At 38.7% G+C, this 13,516-nt stretch overlaps 1 protein-coding gene and 1 non-coding gene across 5 annotated transcripts in view; one reads left to right on the forward strand and one right to left on the reverse strand.

Moving 5' to 3' along the window:
- The window catches only part of LOC117723360 (coiled-coil domain-containing protein 7A-like), an 86,983-nt gene that overhangs the window by 28,671 nt on the left and 44,796 nt on the right, over nucleotides 1–13,516 (forward strand). For 2 of the 4 annotated variants that reach the window (XM_076916075.1, XM_034522934.2), the window contains exons 6-8: nucleotides 6,340–6,360; nucleotides 6,607–6,639; nucleotides 7,488–7,642. In XM_076916075.1, the coding sequence (XP_076772190.1) occupies nucleotides 6,340–6,360; nucleotides 6,607–6,639; nucleotides 7,488–7,642 (209 nt within the window). The remainder of the gene's footprint in view (nucleotides 1–6,339; nucleotides 6,361–6,606; nucleotides 6,640–7,487; nucleotides 7,643–13,516) is intronic. The other 2 variants (XM_076916076.1, XM_076916077.1) reach the window with 1 other exon arrangement.
- On the reverse strand, nucleotides 9,860–9,991 carry LOC117723568 (small nucleolar RNA SNORA17). Its single transcript, XR_004608677.1, has one exon. It is a non-coding gene; the product is annotated as a small nucleolar RNA SNORA17 (small nucleolar RNA).

A 13,516-nucleotide genomic window follows, 5' to 3' on the forward strand; every position in this document is an offset into this window, starting at 1 on the left:
GAAGAAGGTATATTCTTTTGTTTTAGGATGAAATGTTCTATAGATGTCAGTTAAGTTCAATTGGTTCATAACTTCTGTTAGTTTCATTGTGTCTCAGTTTAGTTTCTGTTTCCATGATCTGTCCATAGCTGAGAGTGGGGTATTGAAGTCTCCCACTATTATTGTGTATGGTGCAATGTATGCTTTAAGCTTTAGTAACGTTTCTTTTATGTATGTGGGTGCCCTTGCATTTGGGGCATAGATGTTGAGAATTACGAGTTCCTCTTGGTACATTTTTCCTTTGATGAATATAAAGTGTCTTTCTTTATCTTTTTTGATTACTTTTGGTTGAAAAACAATTTTATTTGATATTAGAATCGCTACTCCCGCTTGTTTCTTGGGACCATTTGCTTGGAAGATTGTTTTCCAACCTTTTACTCTGAGGTAGTGTCTGTCTTTTTCACAAAGGTGCGTTTCCTGTATGTAGCAAAATGTTAGGTCCTGTTTACGTATCCAGTCTGATAGTCTATGTCTTTTTATTGGAGAATTGAGTCTATTGATATTAAGAGATGTTAAGGAAAAATGAATGTTGTTTCCTGTTATTTTTGTTATTGGCAGTGGAGTTATGTTTGTATAGCTACCTTCTTTTAGGGTTGTTAGAAGATTACTTTCTTGCTTTTTCTAGGTTGTAGTTTCCTTCCTTGTGTTGGAGTTTTCCACCAATCATCCTTTGAAGTGCTGGATTTGTGTTGAGATACTGTGTAAATTTGGATTTGTCATGGAATATTTTGGTTTCTCCATCAATACTGATTGAGAGTTTTGCTGGGGATAGTAGTTTGGGCTGGCATTTGTGTTCTCTTAGGGTCTGTATGATATTGGTCCAGGATCTTCTGGCTTTTATGGTCTCTGGTGAGACGTCTGGTGTAATTCTTATAGGTCTGCCTTTATATGTTACTTTACCTTTTTCCCTTACTGCTTTTAATATTTTTTCTTTGTTTTGTACATTTGATGTTTTGATTATTATGTGGTAGGAAGTATTTCTTTTCTGGTCTAAACTATTTGGAGTTCTGTAGGCTTCTTGTATATTTATGGTCATCTCTTGCTTTAGGTTAGGGAAGTTTTCCTCTATAATTTTGTTGAGGATATTTACTGGTCCTTTAAGTTGGGAGTCTTCCCCCTCATCTATACCTATTATCCTTAGGTTTGGCCTTCTCATTGTGTCATGGATTTTCTGTATATTTTGGGTTAGTAGCTTTTTGTATTTTGCATTTTCTTTGACAGTTGTGTCAATGTTTTCCATGGTATCTTCTGCACATGAGATTCTCTCTTCCATCTCTTGTATTCTGTTGGTGATACTTGTGTCTATGACTCCTGATCTTTTTTTTTTTTAGGTTTTCTATCTCCAGGGTAGTCTTCCTTTGTGATTTCTTTATTGTTTCTACTTCCATTTTTAGATCCTGGATGGTTTTGTTTAATTCCTTCTCCTGTTTGGTTATGTTTTCTTGCAATTCCTTAAGAGATTTTTGTTTCCTCTTTAAGGGTTTCTATCTGTCTACCAGTGTTCTCCTTAAGTTCTTTGAGAGTGTTATTTATCTCTTTCTTAAAGTCCTCTATCATCGTCATGAGAAGTGATTTTAATTCTGAATCCTGCTTTTCTGGTGTAATGGAGTGTTCAGGGCTTCTTGCTATGATGGGGGAACTGGGTTCTGATGATGCCATGTAACTTTGGATTCTGTTGCTTACGTTCTTGCACTTGCCTTTCACCATCTGGTTAACTCTAGTGCTGCCTGTACTTGCTGTCTCTGACTGAAGCCTGCCTTTCCAGTTATCTTGCTTGTGTCTGATCTCCTCGGGGTCCAGATGTCTCTGTGATCTTCTCCAGCTGCACTGAGTACAGTGGTATCTCTAGGATGCCTCAGGATATGGTGCCTCTAAGGTAACAGTCCAGCTAGGTGTCTGCTGTTCTTGGTGCAGTGTCTCCTCTAGGATATCTCAGGATATATTGTCTGACACTCTGAGTTCAGTTGTTCCTCTGTGGCTCTGGGTTGAGTGGACCTTCCAGAATGTCTTGGGCGGAATCCGGGATCCACACAAGAGCAGACCAGGCAGAGGTCTGGTCCAGGCCTCAGATCCGGGAGAGGGGCGGAAGGGGAGTGTTAGTCTGAAGGGGCAAGGGGCGGGGGGGGGTGTATCTGCTGGAATATCTATCCTACCTACAGCTGTCTGTGGGATTCATGGAGCCTCCAGGATGTCTCAGGCAGAATCCGGGGTCCACACAAGAGCAGACTGGGCAGAGGTCTGGTCCAGGCCTCAGATCCAGGAGAGGGTCTACTCTTAAATCTGGATACAATCAGCAGAGGTTTATTAGAGAGTGTTGGCCAGCCAAGGTCAAATTACATGTTCATGTAGGAGCAGAATTTGACCCTGTTTCTCATTTCTAAGAGATAACATCAAACATAATAAAATAAAATTTATCACATTGTAGTTGAGCAAGGCAAATCAACAGAAGGAAAGCATCAGAGAGAAGGCACAAAAATCAGACAGCCACTTGTTCACATACTCAGAAGTCCCATAAAAATAATAAACAGAAAGCTATAATGCCAGGGTACAGCCCTGCGGAGGGAGTTCTTTTTTTTTTTTTTTTTTTTTTTTTTTTGTCAGTTCTTCTTGAGGCAGCAGAGGTGAAGAGCATCAGTGGAGGGTAAGACTTGGTCTTACGAGATTCAGGGTAAGACTTTGTCTTATAAGATATTTAGAGTTGCTATATAATAAAAAGTTTACTTATCTAAGTCTAAGTTTCTATGCTACTGTAACTGACCTGCCTTCTGTGATCCTTTGCAGCCAGAAACTGCAGTTTTTGGCACTTAGAACCTTATCCTAAAACAGCAGGAGATTAAGTAAAGGATTAATTGCTAAAGCCTTTTCCCTTCTGTCCTAGCACCTATAATAAATTATTAGTTCCCTTTTTATGACCTTTGGTTAATTGTTTTACAACCTCTCAGAAACATGCTCTGAGTAGGAGAAAGTCTGTACTATCTAAGAACAATTAACTGATGACACTTGGGAGACTGGCAGAGTTCTCACTGCAATTTTGACTATGTGTGAGGGATTTAATAGCAGTCCCATTATAAAAGAGCTTAATAATCACTGATATAATTGTAGGAATTCTTACAGAATCATCATCATTAAGACTTAAGTCATCTATATGTCTATATAGCACTACAAGATAGTACATTCTCATGGATCTGCAGAGATCTGCTCCAAAGGGGTGGGCTATTACTTAGTGATTATTATATATGTTTAATAATAATAGAAAAAGCATATTAATAGCAGGAATCTTTCCTAAAATGAATCCCTTTCAGCCTTGCTACATAAGGACGAACCTGTCACAAATTATATAATAATCTTAAGCAGGCCATCTCAGAACAATCACCTGATAGTTATTAGCTTGTCCCATATGGCTCCTAAAACTACAATATATTTGCAGCAGACCTGGTGCAGTTCTGTGTGGGCTGTGTGCCTGCTGTTTCAGTCTCTGTGACTTCATATGCCCCTTGCCTATTGATTCAGAGGAGTTTGTTCTGGTGTTCTCCAACCTCTCTGGCTCTTACACTTTTTCCACCTCTTCTTCTGTGGGGTCCCCTGAGCTCTGAGGGGAGGGATTTAATGAAGACACCATATTTAAAACTGTTGTCACAGCAATTTAAAAACAATTAAGACAGAAGTTGGTGTCAGGAAGTAGGCTATTGCTATGGAATTTTGAAAGAAAGTAGAATTTTTATTGGACTTTGAACTCAGAACACAGTTGAATGCTGAAAGTGGAGCTTAATGGGCTTAGTAGAAGCTTGGAAGACTGAGATCCACACAGACTGTGGTGGCCCTGCTCAAGTGGTTTCAGAGAGGAACAATCTTAGCCTCTAGATTAGAGACAATTCCTGTGACAATTTGGAAAGAATGTGGCTGCTTTCTACCCATGTGCTGAGAATTTATCTGAGGTCACGTTAAAATTCTTTAATAGAGGAGGTTTCAAGGCACCCCTGTATTGACTCTGCCCAGTGCTTACTAATAATTCCTCTTATGTGTATCTATAATGAAAAAGAGCAAATAAGGCAGAAAACAATACAAAATGTAAAGTTTTAAGAGAGAAATAATGCACCAGAAAATTTAATGCTGAAGCCAAGGTCTCTACTGAAAGAGATAAGGAGATTGAAGAGAGGCCTCAGGTGCTCTCAGTGCAAGACCCAACCCAGCTAAACTTCCTTTCTCCAGTGAAATAAAAAAAGATTAAGACATTGTCTGCTCCTAAAAACAGCAGACAAAAGCTGCTGCAAATGTGATTCAAGGGGCCAGACTCTGTTCCCAAGCAGGCAGCTGAACTTCACAGCGTCACCCACTGTTGTTCTGACTTTAGAGTCATGAATGCATGAGTAGAGTTGTATAGAATCTTACTCCATGGTTAAAAAAACTGCTGAAGCTGAAGCTGTATGGCATGGTAGGGCAGTCCTTGCATAAAGGCCCTGAAAGGGCAAGAGGCTCCAAGAGTCTACTGTGTGAATGAAAGTGAAGCCTGGATTGTGTTGGAAACCCCAAGATGTTAGAGGTGTCAGAGCTGTCTGCCAAGGAGGGCTATAGTGGGGATTAGAATGTCACAAGAGAGAGACATATATCTTACAGGAAGCAGAGCTGTAATTCTGGAGCCAGCTAAGCCCTCTGACCTCAGACACAGCTCAGCTACAGGATTTGGACCTTGCCCAGCTATGTTTCTATCTTACTTTGGTCAAGTGTTTCCTCATTGTGACTAGATTCCTTCCTTTTGGAATGGTAATGTGTATTTTGTTCCATTGTATGTTGAAAGTATGAAATTTGTATTTTGATTTTACAGGTAAGTGACTGACCTGAGTCTCAAAAGATTCTGAATAGTGGACTTTAAACAATGTTGAGACTAAAAAATAAATGTGTATAGCATTATGTTATGAGCACACGTCTTTGAGAACCATGGAGTAGATTATGGTAGTTTGAATGAAAGTGGCTCCCATAGAGGCTATGATCAAAATATTGGTCCCCAGTTGGTGGAACATTTTGGAGGGATGACCCTGTTGGTGAAAGTATGTCACAGGAGTGGCTTTGAAACTTAAAAAACTCAGGCCATTCCTAGTGTGCTTTCTCTTCTTGTTGCTTTCAGATCAAGATGTGAGCCCTAGAGCTGTTCCTGACACAATGCCTTTGTTCCTTCATCATGGACTCTAACCCTTTCTTTGATAAGTTGCCTTCTTCATGATATTTTGTCTCACAATGTAATAATAATTAAGATAAACATGCAATTCTCTCTTCAACAAGCATTATTAAGCATGATTTAGCTCAACTCAGACTTCAACATGAAAAGCAGTCACTTAAAGTCATTAGCTGATTGTTGGTCTCACTAAATATCTGATTCAGTAGCCTAGGGAAGAAAGAAGTCAAAAGATGCTTATTTGCAGATGATACAAATATATATATATATATATATATATATATATATATATATATATATATCCCATACATTCTACCAAAAAACTCTACTCATATATATATTCAGTAAAATAAAAGGAAACAAAATTTAGACACAAAAATCAGTAGCCTTCTTGTATACAAATGACAAACATGCATAGAAAGAAAACAGAAAAACAATATTTACAATGACCTCAAAAAAACCGTCTTGGAGTAAATCATGAATGTTTTATACTAACAGAACAAAGAAAGTTATAAATCAAGCATTTTTCAACTACTCTTCTGGGAACATCAAGTAAGCAGATTATGGCACAGTGGGGAAATCTCTGCTGTAGCCCTCAGATGCAAACTGATATATTCTTAGCCTTTTAGTGGATAGAATTTATGGATCTTGTCTGTATATTGAAAACTGACAGATCTAATAATCACAAGAATATTGGGTCACACAGAGGTCAAGAATAAATGACTATTTGGAGGCTGAGATAGCCCAAGGAGATTTCCCTCTGAAATTGCACATCTCCACTATCATTTGTGTTTCAATCAATCACCTCTTGTAAAACATATTACAAAAGCATGACTCTCTTCTGGAAACTTTTAATTAATTTTATGAACAATATATTAGATATGGATATAGGAGTTTCCAAATACAGTCCTATGGAGTGAAAAGCTATTTTTTATTCCAGATGTAGTTGCATATTTAAAATGAACTATACAGCATATCCACAAAGTTATTATAACTTTGGAAATACAGATTTGTATTTGTTTTAGCAATATAAATCAGAGTAATTTTAGCAAATTTATGATTGATAATTATAAATGTTGCATGATACTTACTTTATCTTTAAATGTGCTATCTAAAACTTTGTTTTCCAGATTTTAGAGTCTCTTTACAAGGTATGTGTTTCAATTCATTGCAATTAAAAGTAAAGAGAAGAATGCATATTAAGCAAAGATGATCTAGGTTTTGAAATTGCAGCATTCCCTGGTTGCTGCTAGATATTTTTAAGTTTTTCTTGCAGTTGTATGATTGTACTACCCCCTTCTGAACCCTGTGTGACACACATGAGTCAGGAATGGTGCTTGGCAGATACAGGGTTACAGACACATGTGTATTAACTTTCTCTTCTTTTTTTTATAAAGTGGTTTCAGTACCAAGTCAACCAAATGGAGGAGGTAAAATATAACTTCTTAACTGTTAATTATATTAGTAAGTATTTGACCCATTTGAAAATCAATTTGAAGTATGTATAAATCAAATGTTTCAGTAACCATTGATTATAAAGTAATATTTTGATTTATGTTGAAAAATAATTAATTTGTAGCAAAATGTTTATCAATAATTTACAAATGAGTTTTCTGAATGAATCCAGTAAAGAACAAATTTATTGAATCTTTTTTCTCCTAAAGAATAGTGTAAATTTCACTCACTTTCTCTCTCTAATTTACATAAAAGTGGTGGAAACTTATCAACTTAAAATTTCTCTTATATTTATTTATTTTCTTTGTTTTTGTTTTTGTTTTGTTTTTTGTTTTTTTTTTTTTTGAGACAGGGTTTCTCTGTATAGCCCTGGGTGTTCTGGAACTCACTTTGTAGACCAGACTGGCCTTGAACTCAGAAATCCACCTGCCTCTGCCTCCCAAATGCTGGGATTAAAGGCGTGCGCCACCACTGCCTGGCTTAAAAATTATCTATAATATAAACAGACATAAAATTATATTGATTTTTTTCAAAATTTATTCTGTTCTTTAATGATATTCTTTGCTTTTTGAATTTTCAAATACTTTAAAAATTAGACTGAGAATAACCGTTCTCTGTCTTCAAGGACTTTCAATTCTGCTTTGGGAGAGAATATATGTATTCCTTTAAGCATAAAAGAATAGTTTTCAAGGAAGCTTCGGGGATTATTCAGAATTATTCTGATTTGATAAACTTATTCAAATTGATAAAGAAAATAATAAAATTCTCTTAAGGCATGAGATCAAAATGAGTATTTAGTAACTGTCTAATTTTGTTACTTTAGATAAGTAAAGACCAAAGTACTTTACACAGAGATATGCCATCAGATGATAAATTCGTCCATGTAGGCATTACACAAATTACAAAGATCATACGTAAATTTGAAGATATTAGAGGTCGTCTAAAAGAGCGTAAGGTGTCCCTGGAGTCTAAACAAACGTAAGTGAATTATAAGAATTAATTGAATTAAAATCAGATGTAAACTAAGTCAATGTTATTCCTTTACAAAGAACTTCTAAATGATATTGGAATGCTTAGTTACTTTTTTCTGATTTAAAGTTTTAGTAGTAGGAGATGGTGTTATTTGGTACAGTGGACATTAGTCACATGTGGCTATTCAAATTCAATTTAGTAAAACAAATTGGCTTCTTGGTCATGCTAAACACATTTTAAGTATTCAATGGCCATATATAGCTATTATTTAAAACTTCTGTTGTATAGTCCTATCTTTAAAACATCTAGATTGTAATCATGTTTCTGAACGCTTTTGAAATAAAATTTAATTAAAATATAACTACATCACATGCCTTTTCCTCCTTGCAGCCCCTCCAAGCTGCCCTCCCATGCCCCCTCAAGTTAATAGCCTCTTTTCCTTTATTATTGTAACATGTGTGTGTGTGTGTGCACAAATACATAATTACAACATGCTGAGTTTGTTTTTGTTGTTTGTTTACACATAGTTTCAGGGATGACCATTTCTCTTTGGACAGCTAATAAAGGGAGTTCATCTCTTCTCCAAGCCATCAATAATTGTAGTTCTTTGTCTAGGGGTGGGACCTTTCAAAAATTTCCACCTTGCACATGAGCATGGCCATTGTTAATGCTATTGTTCTCCAGTCTTGTTTATGCAGCCATTTCGAGGATACACTGTTTCACTTCCAGGTCTTATGGGTCTTGGAATCTTTCCACTCTCTTTCCTGAGATGTTCTTTGAGCAATTGATGCAAGAGCTTTGATGTAGATGTGTCTGTTGGAGCTAGGCTCCCCATGATCTGTCGATGTATGCATTTTGTCCACTTGTGGATTACTGTGATGGTTTCCATTTGCTATAAAAAGAGGCTTCTTTGATGAGAAGTGTAGTTACACTTATCTATGACTATAAGGATAAGATTTAGAATGTAATTACCTATTATTAAGTTTAGTAAATTTCTGATGGTATAGGTTCTTTTAAAAAACAAACAAACAAAAAATTTTTATTAGTTCTTTGTGAATTTCACATCATGAACTCCAATCCCACCCATCCCCCACTTCCCTCATACCTGCCCTGGACCCTTGCAGCCTCCTCCCTAACAGAAAAAGAAAAAAAAATCTTGTGTAAGTTAAAGTGTGTCATACTGTGTTCCTCGGCATACCATTTCCTCTACATTTCCTTGCTTGCAAATGTTTATTTGAATGAGTCATTTGGTCTGGTATGAGGCCTCTGACATATGGTGCAGTATATTGATATATTGGAACCTCAATGCTCCCATACACATATTAGCTCACCCATGCCCCTGTCACTAAGGTCAGCTCTACTGTGCTTCCCAGAAGAGTTGCAGGGCCTATTTTCCAGAGCACTGCACCAGGTAAGGGGCAGAGACAGCCCTCCTGCTCCTCTGGACCACAAGGTCAGCTCTCCTACAATGCCTAGGCAAGGAATGGAGTCAGTTCTGCACAGCTCTCAGACATCAAAATGTTCCAAGACTGAAGTTCAGAGCAGGGATATCCACCTGGCCTTTGGTGGTAATAGACTCCTGATGCTACAGAAACATGGTCCCAGACTGGTATCCAGTATCAGCACAAGCCAAGACCCCACCATGGTCCCAGCTACTCAAGTTAGACTGTTCTTCACTACCCTCAAGTATCCAGTTATGCCGTGTGTTGTGTGTGTGTGTGTGTGCCCATCTCCTTCTGTTTTTTTCTTTTTCTTTCATTTCTTTACCACTTACTTGCTCCTCTTAGTGGTGCACTCATGGTATCTGAGTGTCTGAAGTAGTCTCAGGAGTAATCTAAGAAGTGCTATATCTAACATGTCCCTTATGGCTCCAGGTAGGGTGTCCTCTTGTGCATGAACTGCTCCCACGGCCTGTGAGATGTCAGATTGGTGCTCATTTCAGGCTAGCTCCCTGTCCGAGCCCCATGGCACTGTGCTGATGATTGTTTTGGGCTTGCCCCTCTCTTGGACCACCACTCATTGGGCCCACCCACATGGCTCATGTGGGGGTTGTCTCTCTAGGGTTCACTCTGACAATCCCAGGTAAGTCTCTTCTAGTCTCTGGTTACTCCCCACCCTGGAAGGCCATCCAAGCATGCACATGAGCATCTGGACTGGTGGTCATCTCGGGCTAGCTCTCTGTCTGGGATCCCTGGTGCTGGACTAGGCTTACCCTTTCCAGGGAGTGTTAAGCTATTAATCATTCACAAGTTCACAGGTCAGAACACTGAGCAAAGACATAACCTCTCTCCTCTCTGCCACCTACTGATACACATGTGACATAGCAGCCACACCTGAAACTCCTCTAGTGGCAGGGGTAGATTCTTTTCAAAGATCCATTACCTCAGTAGCTATGTTTCCATTACCAGGCATTGACAGAAGCCGTGTAGGGAAGGCTGTGGCAAGCAAGTAAGCTTCCTGGAGTCAGCCTACCATTTTGCATGGCTGCAATGGGTGAATCCTGGAAAGGTGAGGCCCCAGGAGCTTTGTCCCAGGATTGCTTCTGAATGCTGATGTACCTTCTTATAATTGTCGTTGTTCTGTTCCTCATTTTTCTGATAAAATGTGACTGGAAAAAGAAAGACTCTTTATGCCTATAGTCAGTATTGGGCAAATTTCCTGCAAATCAATATGAACATGTACTTTCATGTAATAATGCTGTTCAGATGAATTAGTGATTATTTAATTCCTGATAATGATTTTATGGTTCTCCTGAATTGATTCAAGTAAATTTAAGCCCCTTATAGAATAAAAAGCTACAAATAGAGTTCTGTGTCACAAACTAATTGCACTAGGAAAAGAAAATATGTTTGGGACAAATTTATGATCAAGGAAAACATTCCTTCTAGGTTAGAAATGAAGTCACTAATTTCTATAACTAAAGGTCATAAACTGGTAATGAGCAATTACAGGTACAAGGACAGAAAATAAATGATTGACTAGTTAATCTATAAAGACTTCAAAATAATAAGACACAAGACAGATGATTTGTTTCTGTCGCACTTATTGGAGCCTGACGTTGGACGCCAAACTGTTTCGGCCTGTACTGTCCGGCTTTGTGGGCCAAAATGTTGTGGCCTGCTCCACTCCACGCTTGGCAGCCACTGTGTCTTGGCCCAAGCTGCCGCTCTGGTCCGAGGGTCGGGGTCTAGCGAGAGAGAAAGTGGAGATAAAGGGGAAGAGACTCGAAGAATGGAGACAAGACAGAAAGTCTGATCAAGTCTCGTTTATTGAAGGGAATTCTGAGGTATTTATACGCTTTTGCCACGTGCCTTGTAGGCGTGTAGATACCACGTGCCTTGCAGGTGTTGATATGACGTAAGTCTTACAGGCATCTATAGCGTGGACAGCATGTGCACTGCAATGCCTTGCAGGCGTGGATAGCACATGTGCCTTATAAGCATGTATGGCGTAGATAGCACATGGACAGCACGTGAACTGTATGCCTTGCAGGTGTGGCCACCACGTGCACCTTGCAGCTGGGGGCAGTGAACAGCAACACAAAATATGTGGGATATCAGAGTGTGCTTCAGCTGTTGTAGGCTATTGAAAACCAAATCTTTCGTCAGAGTATATGGTTCCAGATGGCTGCAAAGTTGGTCTAGCCGCTTTCTACTAAAGTTGGCTCCCAACAGGTCCCCCCTTTTAAATTTTTTTTCAAAAGGGAAGGCTGGGAAAACTTACGGAAACCGTGCCTGTCCTAGGTTGGAACAAAGGACCCCAGCCTCCCTTTCCCGTCCTTGGATACTCAACAGCCATTGGTTGAGCTCCTGTCTTAGGATGGTGAGGCCTCCCTTCTTTTAGGGGCAAGGGTCTTGGTATGTTCTCTTACCTGTCACTGGCTTATCTGGCTTATCTGGCTTAGCGAGTAAGTTAGGGGTTAGTCCTCGTCTGTCTTGATGACAGAGGTTTCAGAGTCCCCTACTTTCAGCCTGTAATATTGGACCTGTATGGGCTTCATTTGAATAGCATCTATCTGTTGCCGTACAAAAGCCATCAGTTTGTTGAACCATATCAACCCAAGAGACAAGAGACTTAGCAATGCCTGAACAGTCAGTATAAAAGCAACACTCTTTTTAAGGGTATCTCACAAAAATACAGAATTGATCATAGCTTTGATCTTAACAAAACAAGTAAGGAAATCCCTGTCCCCGCTCAATCAATCTCAAACCCCCAAACAACTATAATAACTGTGGTAGTGGGTTTAAACAATATATCCCACTAAATCATAAGTCAGGGAATCAAGAGTCCAATAGAGCCACCCTGAAGATGCGGGTGGTGATGTCTCCTTTAGCACTGAGAACTTCCCAAATCAGGTTTACTTGTTGATCTGTTCCAGTTTGAAGGCAATTGTGAAGCATCTTCATGTTTCCTTCATATTTCCTGCAAAGAAAAAATATGCTTCTCAGGGGATTTCTCCTCCCTGGATTTGTTATTGTTGTCTATTTGTTTAATCAGTCTCTCTGGCAGCCAACGTGCAGCATCTGCAGTTTGGGAATATATGTAAACAGAACCTCTTCCCCAGATAAGCACTGGATCTGGCCCATTCCAGGTTCCAGTTAATGGGTCTTTCCAGAGGACTATTGCAAAATTCTTTTGGTATTAGGATGCCAGAATCTATCTGCAGCAGATTTTCTTTCAGAATCCAAAGTTAAAAAATTTAAAATAAAGAGTGCATGATGAAGGATATTTCTGGGGGATCCCTTGGTAGGATATCATTCCCCTTTTTTAATTTTTTCAAATTGACATTTAATGGTTTGATGTGCCCTTTCTACCATATCTTGGCCCTGTGGATTATATGGAATACCCGTTTTATGTAGTATTCCCAATTTCTCACAAAATTGGTGGAAATTGGAGCTTTATAACCTGGGCCATTGTCAGTTTTTATCTGTTTAGGCACACCCAATACAGCGATTGTAGCAAGCATATGAGCGATCACATGCTTGCTTGTTTCTCTAGTTTGTAATGTTGCATAAATGAAACCACTGTATGTGTCTACACATACATGTATATATTTCTGTTTTCCAAATTCAGTATAATGAGTAACATCCATTTGCCAGATATTGTTTGGTATCAGTCCCATTGGATTTACACCCAAATGAGGAACTGGTAAAAGTTTAACACATGATTGACATTGTTTGACAATTTGTCTAGCTCGTTCTCTGGTAATTTTAAACATAACTCTTAAGGTTTTAGAATTAAGGTGATGTAACTCATGAGCCTTTATGGCCTGATCCAAATTAGATTTTTGATCTGATAAAGTCACTGTAGCTATCTGAGTATCTAGGTCTGCCTTGGTATTTCCTTCAGAGAGAGGACCTGGTAGCCCAGTGTGGGCTCTCAGGTGTCCTATAAAGAATTTATACTTTCTCCTCAAAATTAATTGTTGGCACTGTAAAAACAAATCAGCTGCTTCTGAGGAATGCTTTATTTGTGCAGCAGTTTCTAGCAGAGGGATAGACTGAGCTATATATGAGCTATCTGTATAAATATTAATAGTTTGATTTGGAAATGCTTGAAACACCGCAATAACAGCATGTAATTCAACCAATTGAGCTGACACAGATGATGTAGCAAAAGAGATTACTTGATCCTTAAAGGCATAAGCAGCTGTTCCTGATGAGGAACCATCAGTGAAAACTAGCAATGCTTCCTTGATAGGTTCAAGTGCAGTACGAGATGGAAAAACAAATTCATGACGATTACAAAACTGAACCAATTTATCTGGTGGATAATGATTATCTATCTGACCAGCAAATGAGGCACATGCAATAGGCCAGACTTCAGAATTCTGCATAAGCCAATCAACCTGATGCCTTGTATAAGGTTGTACTATGACAT

This window comes from Arvicanthis niloticus, chromosome 18, assembly GCF_011762505.2.
Source record: "Arvicanthis niloticus isolate mArvNil1 chromosome 18, mArvNil1.pat.X, whole genome shotgun sequence".
NCBI classification, from domain to species: domain Eukaryota; kingdom Metazoa; phylum Chordata; class Mammalia; order Rodentia; family Muridae; genus Arvicanthis; species Arvicanthis niloticus.